Source organism: Aspergillus clavatus, genomic scaffold, assembly GCF_000002715.2.
Source record: "Aspergillus clavatus NRRL 1 1099423829798 genomic scaffold, whole genome shotgun sequence".
Lineage (NCBI taxonomy): Eukaryota > Fungi > Ascomycota > Eurotiomycetes > Eurotiales > Aspergillaceae > Aspergillus > Aspergillus clavatus.
This window is the reverse complement of record NW_001517101.1, coordinates 262,930-280,979: the sequence shown is the minus strand read 5'-3', so window position 1 is coordinate 280,979 and position 18,050 is coordinate 262,930. Positions and strand designations below refer to the sequence as shown.

The window sequence follows — 18,050 nt, the reverse complement described above, 5'->3', positions numbered from 1 at the left end:
TCGCAGGCGAGAGACCAGCGCCACAGTACTTCAAGACATTGATTGTAGTTGGTCGCTGTCGCTGAGCAGAAGACAATCAAATCTGACATTGGTGGGTCGATAAACCCGAAGCGCATTTGCCCGTCAGGCGCCATTAAATGCATCGCTAAACACATAGTACCAGTACTGAAGACAATGCATGTAAATTCAAACATGTTGCGTCACTCAGAAGTGTCAGTCAGCACATCGTTGGCGAGAAACCCTGCCAAAGGGCTCTCGTCGAATGCATAGGCTGTTGTAGGCTGATTGTTCTGCTCAATATTTTCCGTCTCGTGGATCTCTCCATTAGAAGGCCGCTCGACCAGGCCGAAGAACTGTCCAGCAAATTCAACAACCTCATCTGCGAGTTTGAACTCCAGAATGGCTTCAAGAGCCTGCATATCCTGCTTCCACTTGTGCTCCCGCCGCGCCTTTTCTTCCGCCGTCCGACGACACGTCCCATCCCGCTCACGGAGCTTCGTACAATTGGGACAATGGTAGTGGGCCTGGCAGAAGGAGCAAGTGCAGGGAGGATTGACAGTAATGCAATCCTGACAAACATAGACAGAGCAAGCCGTGCATTCCCGAAGAACACTTAGGCATCGCTGACGCTGATCTCCCACAGCACGAATTTGAGGGCAGAAGAAGGACTGGCAGCCCTGCCATCTGGGGGATTCAAAGGGCGACTCACATAAGAAGGATGAGGGTGAGGACGAGCGGGAACGGTTGGAATTAGTGACTGAGAAACTCCTTGAGCGACGGTGGATAGGCGCCACGGGCCTTGAAGAGACTCCCGAGCTCAGCAGGCCAGGGTGTCCAAAGTCGGCAATGGCGCCGCCATCCCCATTGTGATCTTCAGTGAGACTGCTCGCCGTAGAATCAAAGATGCGAAGAGTCCGATACGGCAGCTCGATTTCGGGGGAAGTGCCTGCAAGACCGTGATGGTGAATACCAAGCTCTCTTATGAACTCCGCATTTATATGCTCTGAGCTCAGCCGCGTGGGATTCTGAATAGCCATCTTCTCCAGTGCGAGGTCGCGGTATCCGCAAATCCGCAGGCGAAGGCCACGCAGATCATGTTCAATACACAATGGCTTCGAACAACTCTTGCAATGAACTTTCCACTGAGGCGCATCGTAGCATTCTCGGCACAGATTCCGAGGACATGCAGTGGGCTGCCGATCGGGTGGGCCCAACAGCCATTTCATCATGGCGATATGGCCCGTCTCGAGCGAGTAGTCGGGTTTGCGGGGGTCACCGTAGGCATACTTGGGAAAGGTCTTGCTCCATTCATTGGCTGAGTATTCCAGATCCTCCCAGCCCTGTCCACGGGGCAGAGGAGCGGCGCGCACCTGATCCACGTCGCGGTTTGGTGTACCGATGCTGATACCACCGCCTCCCGAGAAAATAGGCTCTGTGCAGCACCAATGAAATTTGAGGTCCGGATAAGATAAAAGATTATTGGGATTCGGAGCGGCATTGTCCGTTGAGGTTGCGACAGGATCCAGCATCGAGCAGGGTGACACGACGGCACCTGGCGCCCACCAGAGAGGAACCGAGGGTTCCTCCGAAGCTGGCGGGCTAGAGGCACTATGGATAAACGGCCTGTCATAAGCACAACTCGCACACAATGTCTTTCGACATCCAACGCAGTGCATCAAAATACTGCATTGCTCGCATCTTTCAGAGATCGCTTCGAAGCAGTTGTCGCAGCGAATCTTCTGGACGAAGCGAGTGTGGCTCGACCGTAGATGGGCGGGGGTCATCTTGCCCTCGCCTGGCTCTATCCCTTCTCCCGTTCCGAGCGGTTCACCATTGCAGCCGGTCTCACCGTGTTCCCACAGTTTCCCATCCCGCTGGCTTGGACGACTGCCCGATTCCACAGGGCCGATCCAATTCTTGGATCTCCAGAGCCGATCGAAGACTACCCAGACTTCGGCAGATCCTTGTGGAACCCGCATGGAGACATAGCCTCTTCTCCTGAAGCACCTTCCAGCGGGAGTAGAGCACCACGCCGTGTCAGTCCAGATCCCCAGTTTATGGCAGAGGTTGACAAGTTCGTGCGTGGGTTCCGAATCAGAGTCCTTGCGCGTGAGAGACGAAGACAGGTAGGGCCTGCGCCGATGATGGCGACAGCGATATGTGTAGAGACTCTTCAGAGCAAGGCGCTTAGTCGACGAGGAGCTGCCGATGTTCTTTTCCATGTCCACATCAAACTGGAGCCCGAACATCGTCAGGTATGGAATGATGTGGTACTTGAGCGAGACGTTCTTGCAGCCGCGGACAGACAGGTGCTCTAGCGTTTCCCGCCGTGAGTGCAATACGGTCGAGATCAGAATCTGTCCCGAGACCGCGGTATTATCCAGCTCCAGGCTCTTCAGACATGGGCTGAACGGCACCACCACATTCATCAGCAGCTGATCGAGAGCATACGGCCGCGACTGCCGTGGCATCATCGATTCAGATCCGCTAGGGAACACGATTCGGAGCGGGAACTGGCTCCCGGATGGGTAGAACAAGCGGAAAGAGAGGTGCTTCCATGCCGTCGGATACGATTGGAGAAAGGATCGAAGGTAGCGGGAGGTGTGGAAGAGCTTGAGGATGGCTTCGGTCGGAGTCTGGAGTAAGAGGGATTCAAGGATAGGCGTGTGAGTAGTGATTACTCGCTCGAAGGTCGAAAGAGCCGGAGCCAGAGCTTCCACCGGTGCGGAATCCCCGAGCACTTGCTGGCCCGTAGAGCTATTCCCTTCCATCGTAACGGAGTCGCACCTTTCTAGCACCGGGCTAGACGCCGGGGGAGAACAAAGCAGAGACATGACAGCGAGCCTTGCCAGACTGCTCCTGAGGATCAAAGTGACGCGAGGCCGAAAGTCAAGCGGAGAATGCGGGAGTCGCACATCATAAGGAAATAAAAGGAGGGCTAAAATGCGCAAGGCAAGGAGTGTTCTCCCAGGATAGACACCATGCAGAAGAAGCCATCTAAGGGCAGAGATGGCCTGAAAGAGCAAAAAGGAACAAGGAGATGATGGATAACCGCCGCTGGCCTGGTGTCGTGCTCTGACAACTCAGAGTAAGGTCGTGTTGGGATTAAACCCATCGGCCGGGATCTGCCCATCTCCATCATGTGATAGGTCGCTCTGGTCGCGCAAGACTGCCTTTTCTTGCGGGCGACGAAGTTCTGCGGAATCAATAACCATTCCTTACTCGAATTATTGATTAGACTATGCTCTGGCTAGTAGGCAGCAGTTGGATCTACAGTACAGTATCCAGGGTGTCAAAAGAAAACTTCTTTGTCGGCAGCTGACAGCAGGTTTTGCCTTTGTACAGGGTATCTAACTATCTACACAGTATATATTTACTTCAATGGTGCTTGCTGGGGCTAGTGTTTCTGCGCAGAATCGCCAACTGTGTATCCCCTTGCAATACCCTTGCGCCCTTCCACGATCACGGTGCTATCGCTCGGACCTTCTTCATCGTATTGGATATCAAAATCACTCCCCAGCCCCTTCCAGGTCCGTTGCGACCGTAAAAATTCCGCCCCTGGCGAGACGGTTCCGCCGATCATGGCCAAGTCTCCCTTAGCTCGCCTCGCTAGAGCGCGGGCAGCAGCCGGCCCCCCGGCAGCAGACACTACATCATCACCCTGAGCAGAAACGCGGGGTGCAGGGTTCCGCATCGGACGAGTGTGAGAGACATAGCGACCGGTTCGCAGATCAAACTCGGGAGGTGCGGATTCGGGTTCTGACATGTCGTTGTCGTCGTCGTCGCCGTTTGTCGAGGGCTCCTCAGCATCGCCCGTTTGATCTGCCTCGGTAGGCTGGTCCAGGACGCTCTGGAAATCGCTCTGCCAGGCTCCAGTCCAGATTCTCTCGGTATCCCCCTTAAGAGCAAGCTCCAACTCAAACGGGGTGATCACCGGCTTCCAGAAATCTTTGCTGTCGACTAGGGAACTCTCCCAGCATCCAATCACGACCCAGCCACCAATCTCACTGAAGTTGGCCACCTTGGCTGCATTCAGTTTGCCTACAACAAACATATAACTCTTTTTGCCTGCGGCAGCGATCTTCTCCTTCACATGCTCCACGATGTGGAGGTAGTTCTTGACACTGAGAGTATTGATCAAAATCCCGAAGATCGGAACAGTACTGAGTCTGGTCAAGATAGCGTAGCGACGCCGCAGCGCAGCTGAAGTGGACGCCGGCAGTGGCTTGACATTATCGCTGGGGGTGTCACTGGTAGGGTAGATGTGAATCGCAGCCACGCGAGACGCAAGTGTCAGGAGGAGCGCCGTAGGCGGATCGGAAATGTGGAAGAGCTGCCACTCCGACAGAGATTCGGGGATCTCGCGCACCGAATCCGGAACCGTCCGATTGGGAATGGCAGAGGACGGGCAATGGACCAGCTCCGTAGCGTACAGACTAGTGTATCCTTCCTCTACCAAGCGCGCGTAGACAGTCGGAACATGATCGGAGTAGGTGACATCCGCTGCGAGGATGACCTTCGCGGAGAGGTCGGGGTAGGTCGCCTTGAAGGCCTGAACGACTGGCTCCAGGGGCAGCTCCTTATGCGTAAACACATATATGACGGGGAGCCTGGCAGTCGGGGACAAGCAGGAGCGCCCGTAGTGCACCACAACGTCTGCGTTGACATGCTCCGCCGCCACCTCGTCGACACAGCACGTTCCGTAGGAGGTATCCGCCAAAATGTACAGCCTGGGCTCCGGTTCCGCATCGCCAATATTCATCTGGGACACAGACTGAGTCAGATCACCCGATTCCGCACCGCTGTCCATCCCGGTCCCGGCATCCTGAACGTCGCTGTTATCAACCACCTCACGGCGGGCAAGACCCCGGCTGAGAAGCTGGAACACTCGGGGCGCATCGGGGAGCATATCATCCGGAAACTGGAGGGCAATGCGCTTGTACCGCGCCTGGCGGATCTCCTTCAGCGTGCGCTCGATATCGTAGGTGATGGAGAGCTCCTCGTCCGATACGGTGCGGTGTGCGTCTTGCGCAATGACGGGTTCGGTGGCCTCGAGGATGCGCGTGTCCGGCGTCGAGAGGACGGGTGCCGCCTCCATTTCAGTAGCCATATCCAACAGTGTGCACAGACTATGGATTAATGGGATAGAGAAGTAGATTGTGTACTGTTGTTCGAGTTGACAAGACGTTGTGATGGTGGAAATTTTTTTTTACCCTACGAGAAACAAAAGAAAAACCCCCACTTTCATTCACCCCGCCATCTCCGATCCGCAGAGCCAATGGGACTGATCACTGATGCCAATCCACAGGGTCTATCGTACGATAAGTGTCGAGTATTTTGTTCAATTTACTTCAATCCATATTCATTGAAGGAGAGTAAAACCATTAATTTCGAGGACTTCGCTAAATAAAACTAGGCATACGGGTTGTCGTATTGTTTAAAGGTTCGCCTTCGCCGGTTCCCCAGCCCACACCCTCCGGATCAACTCCCGGATAGGCGCACGCTCGATTTCTCTGGGATTCCAGTAGGGGTTGCTCACAGCAATATCTGCGGCCTTGTCAATATCCTCCTCCTTCATGCCGAACTCCTTGAGGCCACGCTTGACCTTGAGCTTCTCCAGCAGCACGTTGAGGCCGTGGATCGCATCGCCTTTGCTGTCCGGCAGTGCCTCCGCGAGCTTCTTCATTGCCTCGGGGATCTTGGGGGCGTTGTAGGAGATGGCGTGTGGAAGGACAGCCGTGTGCGTCTCCGCATGGGGCAGGTTGAAGCTGCCGCCGAGGGTATGGCAGAGCTTGTGGTGGATGGACATGCCGACGCTGCCCAGGCAGGTTCCACATAGCCAGGCGCCGTACAGGGCCAAGGAGCGAGCGGATTTCGAGGAAGGGTTCTCGACGATCTCTGGAAGCGCAGTTGCCAGGGCGCGGGTGCCCTCGAGGGCCATCACGTTGATGACGGGGTTTGTGTTGCGGGCATAGAGAGCCTCGACTGTGTAAACAGAGTCAGCGAATGCGACCTCTCCATAAGCGCGTAGTAGAGTAGAGTACTAACCAGCATGAGCAATGGCGTTGACACCACTCGTCGCACTCATCGCCGCAGGCAGAGTCATGGTCAGATCGACATCGTAGATGACTGTCCCCGGGAGGATCTTGGGGTCCGAGCGAGTCTTCTTCAGCCCGTCGGCAGTCTCGCCCAGGATAGGGGTCATTTCACTTCCAGCATACGTAGTCGGGATGCAAATGTGAGGAAGACCAGTCCGGATGCTGATGGCCTTACCCAGGCCGATGGTGCTGCCTCCTCCAATGGAGACGACCAGATCGGCCCCCTGGGCTTTCGCATAGTCAACCGCCTTGTCGGTGATGTGGGTGGGCGTGTGCATGGTGGCTTCTGAGAAGATACCAGCCACCTGGCCCTTGAGTACCTCCTTGACGCTTTCGGCCTGGTTGATCTGCTGCGGTGTCGACAGCACCAGAGGTGTCTTCAAGTTGAGTCGAGCAACTTCATCAGGCAGTTTCTGGATAGTACCGCTTCCAAAGATGACCCGGCTAGGGTTCGCATTGTATTCAAAGGCCTCCATTTGGCTGCTGATGCTTTTACTTTGTTTGCAATTATAGTGAGATCAGGGAGGTCGTTCAGTCCACAATGGGGTCGTCAAGGGAGTTGATGGGACGAAATGAAAAGGATTAACTGAACCATGAGCAGCCATGGCCATAAGTATAAGTTATTATCAGCCCGGGGATAAGACTAAAATGATGGATCAGCCATGAATAATAAACAAGTTCTTTTTCTCCCCACACCCCACTACCCAGAGGAAATGCGAATCCCAGCCAACGCCATGAGGCGATTGGGGCAGAGCTCTTCGCCGTGGGTCGCGCTGTTGCGGGCCGTTGAGCTCTCGGCAGTTGCAGATTCGAAGATTCCGTCTTTCTGGAGGGTAAAGACCCTCTATTGAATCCAGGGTACTTTGTAGATAACTAGATAGTAATATTGTTTCTGGTGATCAGAGACCGCAACTGATGACTGCTGTTATTCCGTATTTCCGTTGTCGGATCACTGAATCCACTGTGGATCGACTCGATCTACTCCAGCTCTAAAAGTTCAAGTCTTCAAGGACCGATCAACTCGGAAATCCCCCTTCTGGTCCCACCATAACCAAAGCTCTACTATATGTAAGTGACTGTTGGTTGCTGATCGCAGGATTACAGCGTAAGATATGACTGAGCTGTGTGGTGAGCAGAGGGAGATGGCAAGAGTCTCTAATATCTCTGTTTGGGATATCGTAAAGAGACGCACTGTACTCTATAGATACATAAGTCGAGTCAAAGGGCAGACTGGACCCTGATATTATTTCCTGTTCGGCTCCTCTTTCGCAGAGACACCGATGTGATGCATGTCATACTGCTCTCCAGCTCCTGGCGATAGCTTTTGGGTATTCGAAGATCAATTTGAGTCAATCGAATCAATCAATGTCGGCAAAGGCTATGATGTCTCGTTTCCCCTTGCCTTTGTTCTTCTTGCGCTTTCTCTGCGGCTCAACCGGTTGCCGTTGCTCTTGCTCGCTATCCTCTGAGTCATTATCGTCATCGCTGTCGTCGCTATCACCGCCGAACATGCGCTTTCCGCCAGCCATGTCCACGTCCATGTCGTTGGATCCAACAGCCTCGTGCCAGACCTTGACCACCTGGCCACCTCCACTGACCATGCGTCCCTCCACGTCGAATCCCAGGCCAATGACACCCTCAGTCTCGTCGTGCATGACCTCCGAAACGACCTTATTCATGCCGATGCGGACGAACTTCACTCCGCCACTCCCCAATCCAATAGCGACCATCTTGCCCTTGCCGAGCTCATCAGGAACGACGGCGAGGGTTTCCAGCGCTTCACCGCCTCCCGCCTCCCGCTGAACGTAGATGCGCTCGTCTTGATCGTCCCAGGCACCCTTCTCCCACAGAGTCAAGACGCCGCTAGAACCGCCCACAAGCACCTTCTCGCCCCGGCTTGTCCCACTGGAAGCCAAGCCACCAATGTAGACTGAGCTTACCAACTCCTCACCCTGGTCTTCACTGCGGACCATCACGCCGCGGCGGAGGTCGGTAACGGCCAGCGTTGTGCCACCGGTGGTCACCCATTGCTTGCTGAAGCCGGAGGTGCTCGTATCTGACGGAGGAAGCGGTGTGAGAGAGGAGATGTAGTCGTCGTGCGGGTGATGCGTCTGTTGGGGTTTGGCAGACACGTTCGAGAAGGGAATGCGAAGATCGTAGAGGTGGAGAGCGCTGGAGTCGGTAGCAAGGAGGAGAGTCTGGGGAGAGAGCGCATGAATGATCGTCGGGGCATCGACGGATCTACCAGCCAGCATTAACCATTAGCTCAAGATCGAGGCCGCGCAAATCGAGAGCGGTGCATATCCTCAACGCCAAATAGATCAGAGGCCACACTCACCCATCCTTCGCAAGAGGAATCGCAATCTTATTTTCCACCACACCGGTCTCCGCCTTCGCGGCCTTCACCAACCCATCCGTCCCAGCAGAGTAGAGCATCTCCCCGTCCACTCCAAATCCTAGACAGCGACAGCTTCCCTTGTGCCGGCGAGTCCTCCACATCGTATCAATGTGACCCTTGCCGTTGCGCGCCGACGAATTCGACGCCGTCCCATCATCGTCGTCACTGCTTTCCTCCGACGGCAACCGAAAAGTCTGGACATGGCCGGTGGACAGTCCGACGGAGACAACGGGTTCGTTGGGGTGAATGGCCTGTGAAAACAGGTCCGCTGAGAGCGGGAGGGTGCAGACCGTGTCGAACATAGCGTGGGAGAAGGCGCAATTGCAAGATTGACCTGGTGCTTGTCTTCGTGGGAGCTTCTGGATTTCAGGACATTTTAAGTGGGTGCGGGCCGATGAATTTCCGCGATGGATTTATTGTTGTTGTGATGGCGGGGAGAAGAACGACTCTTGGGCCAAGTGTGTATGCACTCTTTGGTGGAGGATGAAGTAGGCTTACAATGTTGAAAATCTTAGGCATTTCATGGTTGCGTTTGCGATTTATTTCTTTGCAGGTTGAGTTCCTCCGGACCTCTCTGCTCATGGACCATCCAGTTCCAACTATATATAAAGTTTCTGGGCTTCCCTTGTGATGATCGCACAACTCTTGCTGGGTTCTCCATCATCTGATTGCTCGATCATCAAAATACCACATGAATCAAAGAGATGATCTGAACCTCTTGTGGCTATATTGCAGGAGTATGGTCATCTCTAGCTCAGTATACTCATCTCGAGAGGCATACGTGAGATGCAAACCCGGGGGAGAATCGTAAGAAGTACGGCGAGATATTCAAGGGTGATTAACGAATAAAAGCCGTAGAGTTGATGCTGTGCTCACATGTCTTCTGCTAAGAAACTTTAGTTGAGGAGCTTGAGTCTGAAAAGAAGGCATTAGAATGACTGAGGAACATAAGTCCATGGTTTCGACACTTGCATTCTAGTGGAATCAGATGGTGAGTGATAATTGCAGTTTGTTGGCCTATGCTAATTAGTGGAAAAAATTTCTATGAGCAAAGAACTCTTTGATGGATCTTCAATCTATGTACAGGCGAAGCCAATATCAACAAAGCACCATTGAAGGAGACTGTCAGAGACTGCCTCTCAGAGGAGTAAAGCCAAAGACATTGAAATGACAAAATGAAAACGACAGAATAGAAAACAGTCACAAAAATCTGCCCTGAAGCTCAGCAGGGTCTACCTATGTTCATTGTTTCCCCCACTATGTACAACCCATCGGTAATAGCCCGGAAATCGCAAGCTCGATCTCCTGACCTTTTCTCGCAAGGGAGCCTGCCCTCGTATGTACCACAGATACACACCGAGTATCTGCTCGAGAATGGCCACAATGATCATTCAGCGCTTAAACGCTCTTGTAGGTCGAGCCGATAGGTCCGAACTTGATGTTGGAGAAGGTCACAGAGGCATCGGGGTGCTGGCTCTCGACAGTCTCGGGGTCACCGAGGCCGTGCTCGCAGGTACCGCGGGCGACACCGGGGGTGGAGGCGTCAGCGTCAACGGGGTAGGTGCTGTCGAGCCACATCATGCTGGAGGCGTGGTCGTCCCAGATGCTCACGATGAGAGCCATCTTGTTGAGAGCCTTGCCCATACCCTCAAGCCCGCCATGCTTGGAGAAGATGTCCTCATCACCAAAGGCCTTCTTCTGGGCAGTGCAGAAGTCAGAGGTGATGGAATCACCCTCAACACCCGCGACGTTCGAGGCAGAGTTGCCGATGACCTTGCCGCCCTGGACATAAACACGGCGGATTTCCTTCAAGGCACCGGAATCGGTTCCACCGGCAGTAACAAACTGAGTTACCACAGTGATGGGGGACTTGGTGTCAACCAGTCCGCCAGGGCCATAGAAGCTCTCGTTGCCCATGCGGAAGGAGTTGAAATCACAACCATCGGGATCACAAGTACCGGCATAGCGAGTGGAAGAGTAAGTGCCACCGCAGTCATTACCGTCGCAACGGGTCTGCTCCATACCATCACAAGGATGAGGAGTGTAAGCAGTGGAGATGCTATTGGCCTCCCAGATATCCATCTCGGGGCAGCAAGATCCGTAGCCACCAACGCCAGCGTTCTTGTCGTTGTCAGAAGGCTTCCAGCCCTCCACGTTAGCCTGTTTTTCCGGGTCAGCTTCAGGATATCAATCATTCGGACTGGTTTAAGATCCCTACCTCGCCGTTGATGAACTTCAGGTCCCGAGGGCACTGAGAGTCGCAGTAGCCAGTTCCGTATTTGGCACCAGCCTTATTGCCAGGGTACTTGGACAAGCCGCCATCAGCATCCATGGACACGAAGTACAGGGCGCCGTTCAGGCCGCAAGGAAGGTTCGACACGTCAACATCGAAGGTGAACTCGTTGTTCAAAAGGTTGAACATCTGGTAGGTCTCGTCATCCTCCATGAGATACAGACGGGAGCCAACATTGGCACTGGTGACAAAGTTGAGCTTAAGAGAAGAGCCGTCGGCAGTGACACCATAGGTGCCAGAGTAATCGGCACCGTCGAGAGCGCAGTTCTTAGCACAAGCCTCATTGTCAGGGCAGAGCTCGGCGTTCCACTATGAGCAAGATTCAGTTAGTCAAACTCCTTGCGTTCTAAGATATCTGTGGATGGAGAGTCTTACCTCGTTGCCGGTATAGCAGTTGGTGGTGTCCTCAGTCGAGTGGAGCCAACGCCAGTTGGCATCAATCACAACGGAGCCTTTCTGGTCAGTGCAGCTGCCAGCAGCAGTGCACTTTTGCCAGGTCAAAGCAGGGTGCACCTCGGCCTTCTGAGTGCCAACCTGCTGGGCGCTGACGGCCGTCGCAAGGGCAGAGAAAAGGAGTGCACGTTGATACATTTTCAATGTTGGAGAGAGCGAGTTCAAGTGTGTCTTCGTTGTCTGTCCAGCAGTGAAGAGAGACTGGAGTTGAGATGGACAATGCTGCTCCTTTATATACCTTTGCAGGAAGAGCTTTTATGCCTAGTTTACCCCGGAGCTAAATCCAACTGAATTCAAATCCGTCTCTATCCAACCGGTGCAGCGGACCGTGAGCCCGTGGCGTCTAGTTGTTTCAAGAGCATAGAGTAGTGGCGTTTCCCCAATATTGCAAGAGGCGAACCTTGCAGAAAACGAATGCCATAAGGACACCAGGCTATCAGGAAGTGGACCCTGAAATCTCACGGGCTTCATGGACCGATATCATACCAAGTTGTCTCAATCCCAAGAGTTTCAGGAGTTGAAGGTTAAGCATTGATCTGTGATTGGTTTGTTGTGTTCCAATTGTGCAGCAACGGAGAAAACTCCGAGCTACTTCTGTCAGGCGCGATATAGATATCTGATATCCTGAAGATCATAGCCCCTTTCCGCACATCAGCAATAGCAGCTAACTGGGGTAACAAAGACTGCAGGAACACCGACTGCGGGGATCCTCATGGTGTTGTATTGACCAGTGTCCAGTGTACAGCTGCTACTATGGCATTCCTTTTTGCTGAAGCTTTCTCTTTGCAGTCACAAATTAGACAGACGGCCAAAACCACTTTCAATTCTCCAGCATTGAACGGGGAGACTGCTCAGGCCAAACTCTTTGCGCAACAACCCGGATCTGCCAAACAGTATCCCAAGCTTTAGTAACATCCTGTAAAGATGAGATTGCTAGAGGAGGAGCACTTGATGCAGCCATGCACCCGGGGTTTATGCTGCCTTTGGAACTTGGACCTCAACTCCGAAGTCTGTACGGAATAGTGTCATTCAACGCGAAACACAAGTGGTGCTCGTGAACGGCATCTTCTCAAAGAGGATGTATTCGAGCATTCCTTCCGGCTTTGTTCAGTCCAAAGTGGAATCATAGCCATATACCCGAGGTCCAGAACAACTCTCGCAGAGACCACGTCCGAGCTGTCTCGGTTTGTTGATTTTAGGCATATCGGCGAAATCAGATTTATTCCGGATGCCTTGAGGTGAAGATTGACGACTCGGGTTGTAACGCATAGTAGTCCGTGTACGCCCAACCCCTGAAACGTCTTAACAGACTTGAGATGAAAACAGCAATGATGCGATGTCGAAATTAAGCGCTAGAAGATGACGCGGTGGCAGGAGATGACAAGGTGTGGCGTTCATTGGGCGTCGACTTCATTTCGAAGCCGAGATAGCCTGAGATCATGCGATGAAGGATTGATTAATTATCGAGAGGGGCCCGAAGCCATGTCAATCACTGAGAGTGCAAGGATAAGAGTTCATCAATCCAATCCAATGGAGGCTCGCTTTGGCGTCGCAGCAGTCTATGTCGGCGCATTTGGTCTTGAATAGGCGCTGTAAATAGCGCGGGGAAGGGACTTCAGGCAGAATTATGCATCTTCCGCCAAGGCAGGTCCACAAAGGTGGATTGGTCTTGTCTAGGATACATTCGAGGCGGAATCCATTGTAGAACCCAAATGAAGGAAATTTGTAGTCGATCCTTGTGCAGTTGTGATGGGATCTCACATCTTGGATAGTTTCCATGAACCAACTACGATGTGTCTCTTTTCGCACCGGCTATTGATAGTATCACTTACAAGTTACAGTGGCTATTGCATGAAAGGGAATCAGCTTCGCCCTGCGCAACTTTAGCATCATACGGCGCTGATAATCCTATTGAGAGAGTGCTCTCGACAATGATATGGACTGTGAGTGTGGTCTGCACATGACTCTGGAGTCCGGGGAACATTCTGCAGCAGTTAGTATTGTCCGAATGCAGCCAACGTCATGTTGATCAAACACCCCTACATAAGATTAAAAAGACCAAGCGGAGTGAGCGGACAGTCAAATTTGGATTCCAAGTAGTGACGCACCAAGTCGAGGTTGTACCTTGCAGATCCTTTCCCAATGGTGCCTCATCTGCAGTCTGACTCTGCACATGTTGCGAAGCTGGGTATGGTGTCTGGGGATTCGCATCGCTGATTTAGCCGAAGGCACCTACGATTTACAAATCAATAACTCTACAGAGCGTCCTCCGCAATTGTTCGTCAGGCAAAGTATGGAGATTAAGCCATGGCCTTTTCGGCAAAGACCGTATCGTGGAACTCGGAAGACAAGCCTCTTGAGATTATCACTCGATTCCTTACCAGACCGGGGTTGATCTGACGGGGGTTCATGGGTTTCCCGCACAGTTGTAGCCAGGGGCCATTGATTTTCGCATGGCTTGGGCGTTGTCAGGCGTGTGAAAACGTCGCAAAGGAGATCAATCCTGTTGAGCTGAGAGGAATCGACCGTCTTTTCGTCGTTGCTGGACGCAGAAGAGCTATGAGCACTTCATGGCTTCCACAATCCTGTATCCGAGATGCTTCAAGTCTTGAGATATCACCTTTCGACTCCGCATGAAACCCGACAGTGAATGTTAAAGAAGGATCCATACGAGCGGACATGCTGGCATCGTGACATTCATTGTTTTGATCGCATACAAAATCGTCTAGACAGACTGCTCCTAAGATGTCAGTATTGCCTCCAAGGAGCTTGATAGATTTGTTCCCTTTGCGCGCAGATGCCTGTAAAGTTCAAGGAATGTTTCGCCCGATAACTAGATATTTCGAACGAAGATAGTGAGTTACCGTGATGATAATGTTTGGCTGATTTTGGATTTGATCAATTCTGAAACCCGGGGATTTGCCATCATTCTATTGCTGATCAAATGTATGACGTCTGATGGAATGGGCATCTCATTCAGAGATAGCACCATGTCTCTCGAGCTAAGTGGTGTCAGATATAATCATATTGTATCTGCTTCGTTTCTAGGGATGTCTGAGATGGTTAAGACGCAACTCGGCTGGTTGTTGTTTGTTGTGGGTCACTATTTGCTGCTGTGGATGCCTTGTTGCCGGCAGCAGTAAATGCTAAGGCATCCTTCTGCTCACTTAAGCTTCTCCGGCAACCTCGGCTTCTTTCTTGCTTCAGGCATTGGCTGAATCATAAGACTCCCTTTATCAACATGCTTTCAATCTGTTAATCATCATAATCTATCTAAAGCTTGCCAAAGTAGGTCGATAAACAGCAAAAAGCAGAAACAGAAATCAAGTAAGGTTCAAACCAGTCGGTCATGGCTTGGTACACCCAGACGATCGAACGAGTCTCCGACTCTTGGAACACCCACCAGGCTCATCTCCCGATGTTGGCCTTGACTGGAGCGTCTCTGACTGTGGCTCTTCTTCTTCGCTCGTTTCTATCTGAGCAACATCCCGAGGGGACAATTCTTGCTTCCCCTCGCGCATTAGTCTCCTCCCTGTCGGATGAAGACAACCTTCATATTCCTTTGCCAAGCGATGTGCTTCCTGGGGCACGAGATGTTGCTTCGCCATACGGCTCAATGAGAGTGTATGAGTGGGGCCCGGAAGATGGACCTAAGGTGTTGTTTGTTCATGGGATCACTACGCCTTGTATTGCGTTGGGCGGACTGGCTCATGCTTTGGTCGATCGAGGTTGTCGGGTGATGCTGTTTGACCTGTATGTGGTTCTTTCCAATTCGCGCACTCTATTGTCTTTTACTAATAAAGCGACTCAAAGATTTGGAAGGGGTTATTCCGATTGCCCTTGCGATGTTCCTCAGGACAATCAGCTCTTTACCACGCAGATTCTTCTCGCTCTAAGCTCGTCCACCATTCCATGGACAGGAGTCGGTTCTGGCAAGTTCTGCCTAGCTGGTTATTCTCTGGGTGGCGGAATTGCAGCAGCATTTGCTTCTTACTTTCCTAATCTTCTCTCCTCTTTGGTGTTGCTCGCCCCAGCTGGTTTGATCCGCGACTCTCAGATCAGCTTTCAGTCTCGGCTTCTATATTCGCGTGGACTCGTCCCAGAACGAGTGCTTGGTTTTCTTGTTGGTCGTCGCCTCCGTGCTGGGCCACTTACTACACCGAAGCCCAAGAATGTAAAACTCAATGCTGCGGACGCCCTCTCCGAAGAGCTTCCCTCGCAACAGGCGGCCAGCGTGCAACTGCTATCTCGCGCATACCCCCATGTCGCTGTTCCCTCTGTTGTCAACTGGCAAGTGAACAATCACCCCGGATTTGTCCATGCTTTCATGTCCAGCATGCGCTATGGGCCCATTCTGCAACAACGGCAATGGGGCACTTGGACACGCTTGGGTAAGTACTTAGCAGCACAGAGAGATCTCCCAGTAGAGGCGCAACCAGAAAAAGGCCTCTCAAGTGACAAGGTGCTCATAATTGGCGGCATCCATGATGCAATCATCTTGAAAGATGAACTTGTCTCAGATGCCACATTGGCGTTACAGGGAAATGTCAGTTTCGAATTCTTCGATGCAGGCCATGAGTTTCCAAGCACCTTATACGATAAGACAGCGCAGCGGATATGGGCGCTACTGCATTGAAAGAGGTCTTCTTCATAATACAATAAGAGTCAGATTTCCTTGGAGCTCTCAAAGCTCAATGTCGATGGATGTACCCTAGGAGGGCAGACTCGCCACAGCCTCTGTATATAAAACAACATTTTTTGACACAATTCTTTGAAAGCCGTCCCTTCGCGGTCTCCATTCTCCTGGAACAGAAAAATACTCCCCACAGATCCTTTTACTTCTCATTTTTTCAAAATCTCATCCGTCGCGTGCAGCTGGCTGCTCAGTCGAGAGGCGTGATCTGACCGATCTTGCATACGTGCTCGTGCAAAATATGGCTCGTCTGCCAGAGATGACTGAGAGAATCGGTCCACACCACCAGCACTTGCATCTGGGACGTGGCTCAATTTTCCCGCGCTAAGACCATGTCCAGCACCATTCGACAAGCTGAAAAGAGAGTCCCACGTCAGCATTCAGTTGCGAATCATCTGCGGTGAGGATGCCCTTACTTCGATTTCTCGTTAACGGAAGGCATTGTCAAGACACAGAATACCGGTTGGTCTTCAATGGTATGTTCCAAAGAAAGAAATCTTGTTCCGGCAAATAACCTTCGACTAAATAATCGAATCGAAATGTTGCAGTGCGTCTGAAGGATGTGTCAAGGAGAGTGCTTCAAGTATGGGACTGCTTGATATCACCCGGTAGAGTCAATTGCTTTGCTTTGGCTGCTGTTTGCTGTGCGAGCTGTTGAATAGCATCGAGACGGGGACGATGCCTCTTCTTTAAGTATCCCAGGAGGATTCCTATGCAGGAAAAGCATGTGAGTTCTTCGGATGACGAGGGACAAAAATAGCTCACCCATACTCTAGTATCAGAAGCTCTTCTTCCTAGCAGAGAGAGGCCGTATTGGGCCAAAAAAGAAAATAAAAAGGCAAAGCGACAGAGAGAAGAATGGAATGCTGGAGATCTTCAGCCAGGATGCAACTTGCGGAATAGGCCTCAACCCTGAATTGATCGATTTCCGGCGCTCTCCGTAGCATGAACCACTGGAGAAGTACACCAGATCAGCCACAGTCCCGACAGCTAAGGGAGGATCTGATGTGGATCTGCCTACTGACTCCTCGGCTTTTGTTGCTCTCTGAGCCCAGGCACATCGACAGCCCAACGCAAGATGGTTGTTTAGCGAAAGTTGTCACAATCGCTCTAGTCCGTACTAAGCCCAGTTCCAGGGATAAGTGGTCCCGGATGCTGTGGGCCGTGATCCATGGCTGAGCTTGAGTCTGTTGAGCTAGTCTAGAGCTCGAAGCCTCGACCACCTGGGAGCAATGGAAATGGCGTGTGTCGGCAAGATTGGCCGAAAAAGGCTCTATAGGCCCGTCTCCTTGGTACGCTAACTGTGCATACCAGGACCGATTCCCATTGGTTTGTCCCTAACGTTCAAAAACCGTCTTCATTCAACATAGTTCAACCAGGGGCGAAGACTGGAAGTCTGAAACATCAAGTTCATATCTGATGCTGAGCCTCGTCACGCTTCTAGACTCAACAGCAGCAACGACGACGCTCATGAGAAGCGGGCATCTTGGCAGTCACTCAGATATCAGCTGCACTATGTCATACTACGTGCCAGATCCCGAATTAAAGCCGTGATTGGTTGGCTTGGACAGGAAAATCAGATCAAGAGCAAGCCGTTGTGAGAGTCAGTTCAGATGCCAGACATGGTTCGCGTGGACAAACGTGGTTGATCGCATGAGTGATCGTACTGTCTCATCTCCTATAAGGATTGAATTTGACTGGTGCACTGCCCATCTTACCAGGGTCCACACTTCAGTGGGTGCAATGATTTGTTTTTTATTTTCTTTTTCCGCTGGACCTCCTTGCTTTCTCGCCTCCGATTTCAGTACAGATCGGCAGGAAGCCTTCATCGACACTCTTTCTCATGCTCACCAAATCCCCAGCTGCAGCTTGCATACCCCATGAGCATGGGGCAACATAAGAGCTACTCCTTATACATGCTGAGGTATGTGCATATGCACAATTCTATGCAGTTAGTGCTTCTTTCATGCCAGTGTGAGTTTCATAATCTTCATGCCATTGAACATCATTCTTTGCGGACAATGTTTACAAAAAGTGGTTTTCTCAATGTCACTTCAGTGACTGATATTACAAGCTGAAGCCAATCTCCAGTGGGAAGGAGCTGGGCGTTCACTC

At 52.0% G+C, this 18,050-nt stretch overlaps 7 protein-coding genes across 7 annotated transcripts; 1 reads left to right on the top strand and 6 right to left on the bottom strand.

Annotated features, from left to right (window-relative positions):
* Positions 1-200: 200 nt before the first annotated feature.
* ACLA_088910 (uncharacterized protein) lies at positions 201-2,771 on the bottom strand (the record flags this gene model as incomplete). The annotated part of the gene is made up of 1 exon (XM_001272625.1): positions 201-2,771. The coding sequence occupies one exon, from the start codon at positions 2,769-2,771 to the stop codon at positions 201-203; it is 2,571 nt and encodes an 856-aa protein (XP_001272626.1).
* Positions 2,772-3,397: 626 nt separating this feature from the next.
* ACLA_088900 (2-(3-amino-3-carboxypropyl)histidine synthase subunit 1/2) lies at positions 3,398-5,110 on the bottom strand (the record flags this gene model as incomplete). Its single annotated transcript, XM_001272624.1, has 1 exon — positions 3,398-5,110. The coding sequence occupies one exon, from the start codon at positions 5,108-5,110 to the stop codon at positions 3,398-3,400; it is 1,713 nt and encodes a 570-aa protein (XP_001272625.1).
* A 327-nt stretch (positions 5,111-5,437) lies between these two features.
* Positions 5,438-6,574, bottom strand: ACLA_088890 (maleylacetate reductase; the record flags this gene model as incomplete). Its single annotated transcript, XM_001272623.1, has 2 exons — positions 5,438-5,985; positions 6,049-6,574. 2 exons carry the CDS (start codon positions 6,572-6,574, stop codon positions 5,438-5,440), a joined length of 1,074 nt encoding a protein of 357 aa, XP_001272624.1.
* Positions 6,575-7,456: 882 nt separating this feature from the next.
* Positions 7,457-8,798, bottom strand: ACLA_088880 (WD40 repeat domain-containing protein; the record flags this gene model as incomplete). The annotated part of the gene is made up of 2 exons (XM_001272622.1): positions 7,457-8,339; positions 8,437-8,798. The coding sequence occupies 2 exons, from the start codon at positions 8,796-8,798 to the stop codon at positions 7,457-7,459; spliced, it is 1,245 nt and encodes a 414-aa protein (XP_001272623.1).
* Positions 8,799-9,894: 1,096 nt separating this feature from the next.
* ACLA_088870 (glycoside hydrolase family 7 protein) lies at positions 9,895-11,380 on the bottom strand (the record flags this gene model as incomplete). The annotated part of the gene is made up of 3 exons (XM_001272621.1): positions 9,895-10,656; positions 10,715-11,098; positions 11,165-11,380. The coding sequence occupies 3 exons, from the start codon at positions 11,378-11,380 to the stop codon at positions 9,895-9,897; spliced, it is 1,362 nt and encodes a 453-aa protein (XP_001272622.1).
* A 3,211-nt stretch (positions 11,381-14,591) lies between these two features.
* On the top strand, positions 14,592-15,878 carry ACLA_088860 (alpha/beta hydrolase; the record flags this gene model as incomplete). The annotated part of the gene is made up of 2 exons (XM_001272620.1): positions 14,592-14,995; positions 15,056-15,878. 2 exons carry the CDS (start codon positions 14,592-14,594, stop codon positions 15,876-15,878), a joined length of 1,227 nt encoding a protein of 408 aa, XP_001272621.1.
* A 206-nt stretch (positions 15,879-16,084) lies between these two features.
* ACLA_088850 (uncharacterized protein) lies at positions 16,085-16,377 on the bottom strand (the record flags this gene model as incomplete). The annotated part of the gene is made up of 2 exons (XM_001272619.1): positions 16,085-16,289; positions 16,352-16,377. 2 exons carry the CDS (start codon positions 16,375-16,377, stop codon positions 16,085-16,087), a joined length of 231 nt encoding a protein of 76 aa, XP_001272620.1.
* Between the last annotated feature and the right edge of the window lie 1,673 nt (positions 16,378-18,050).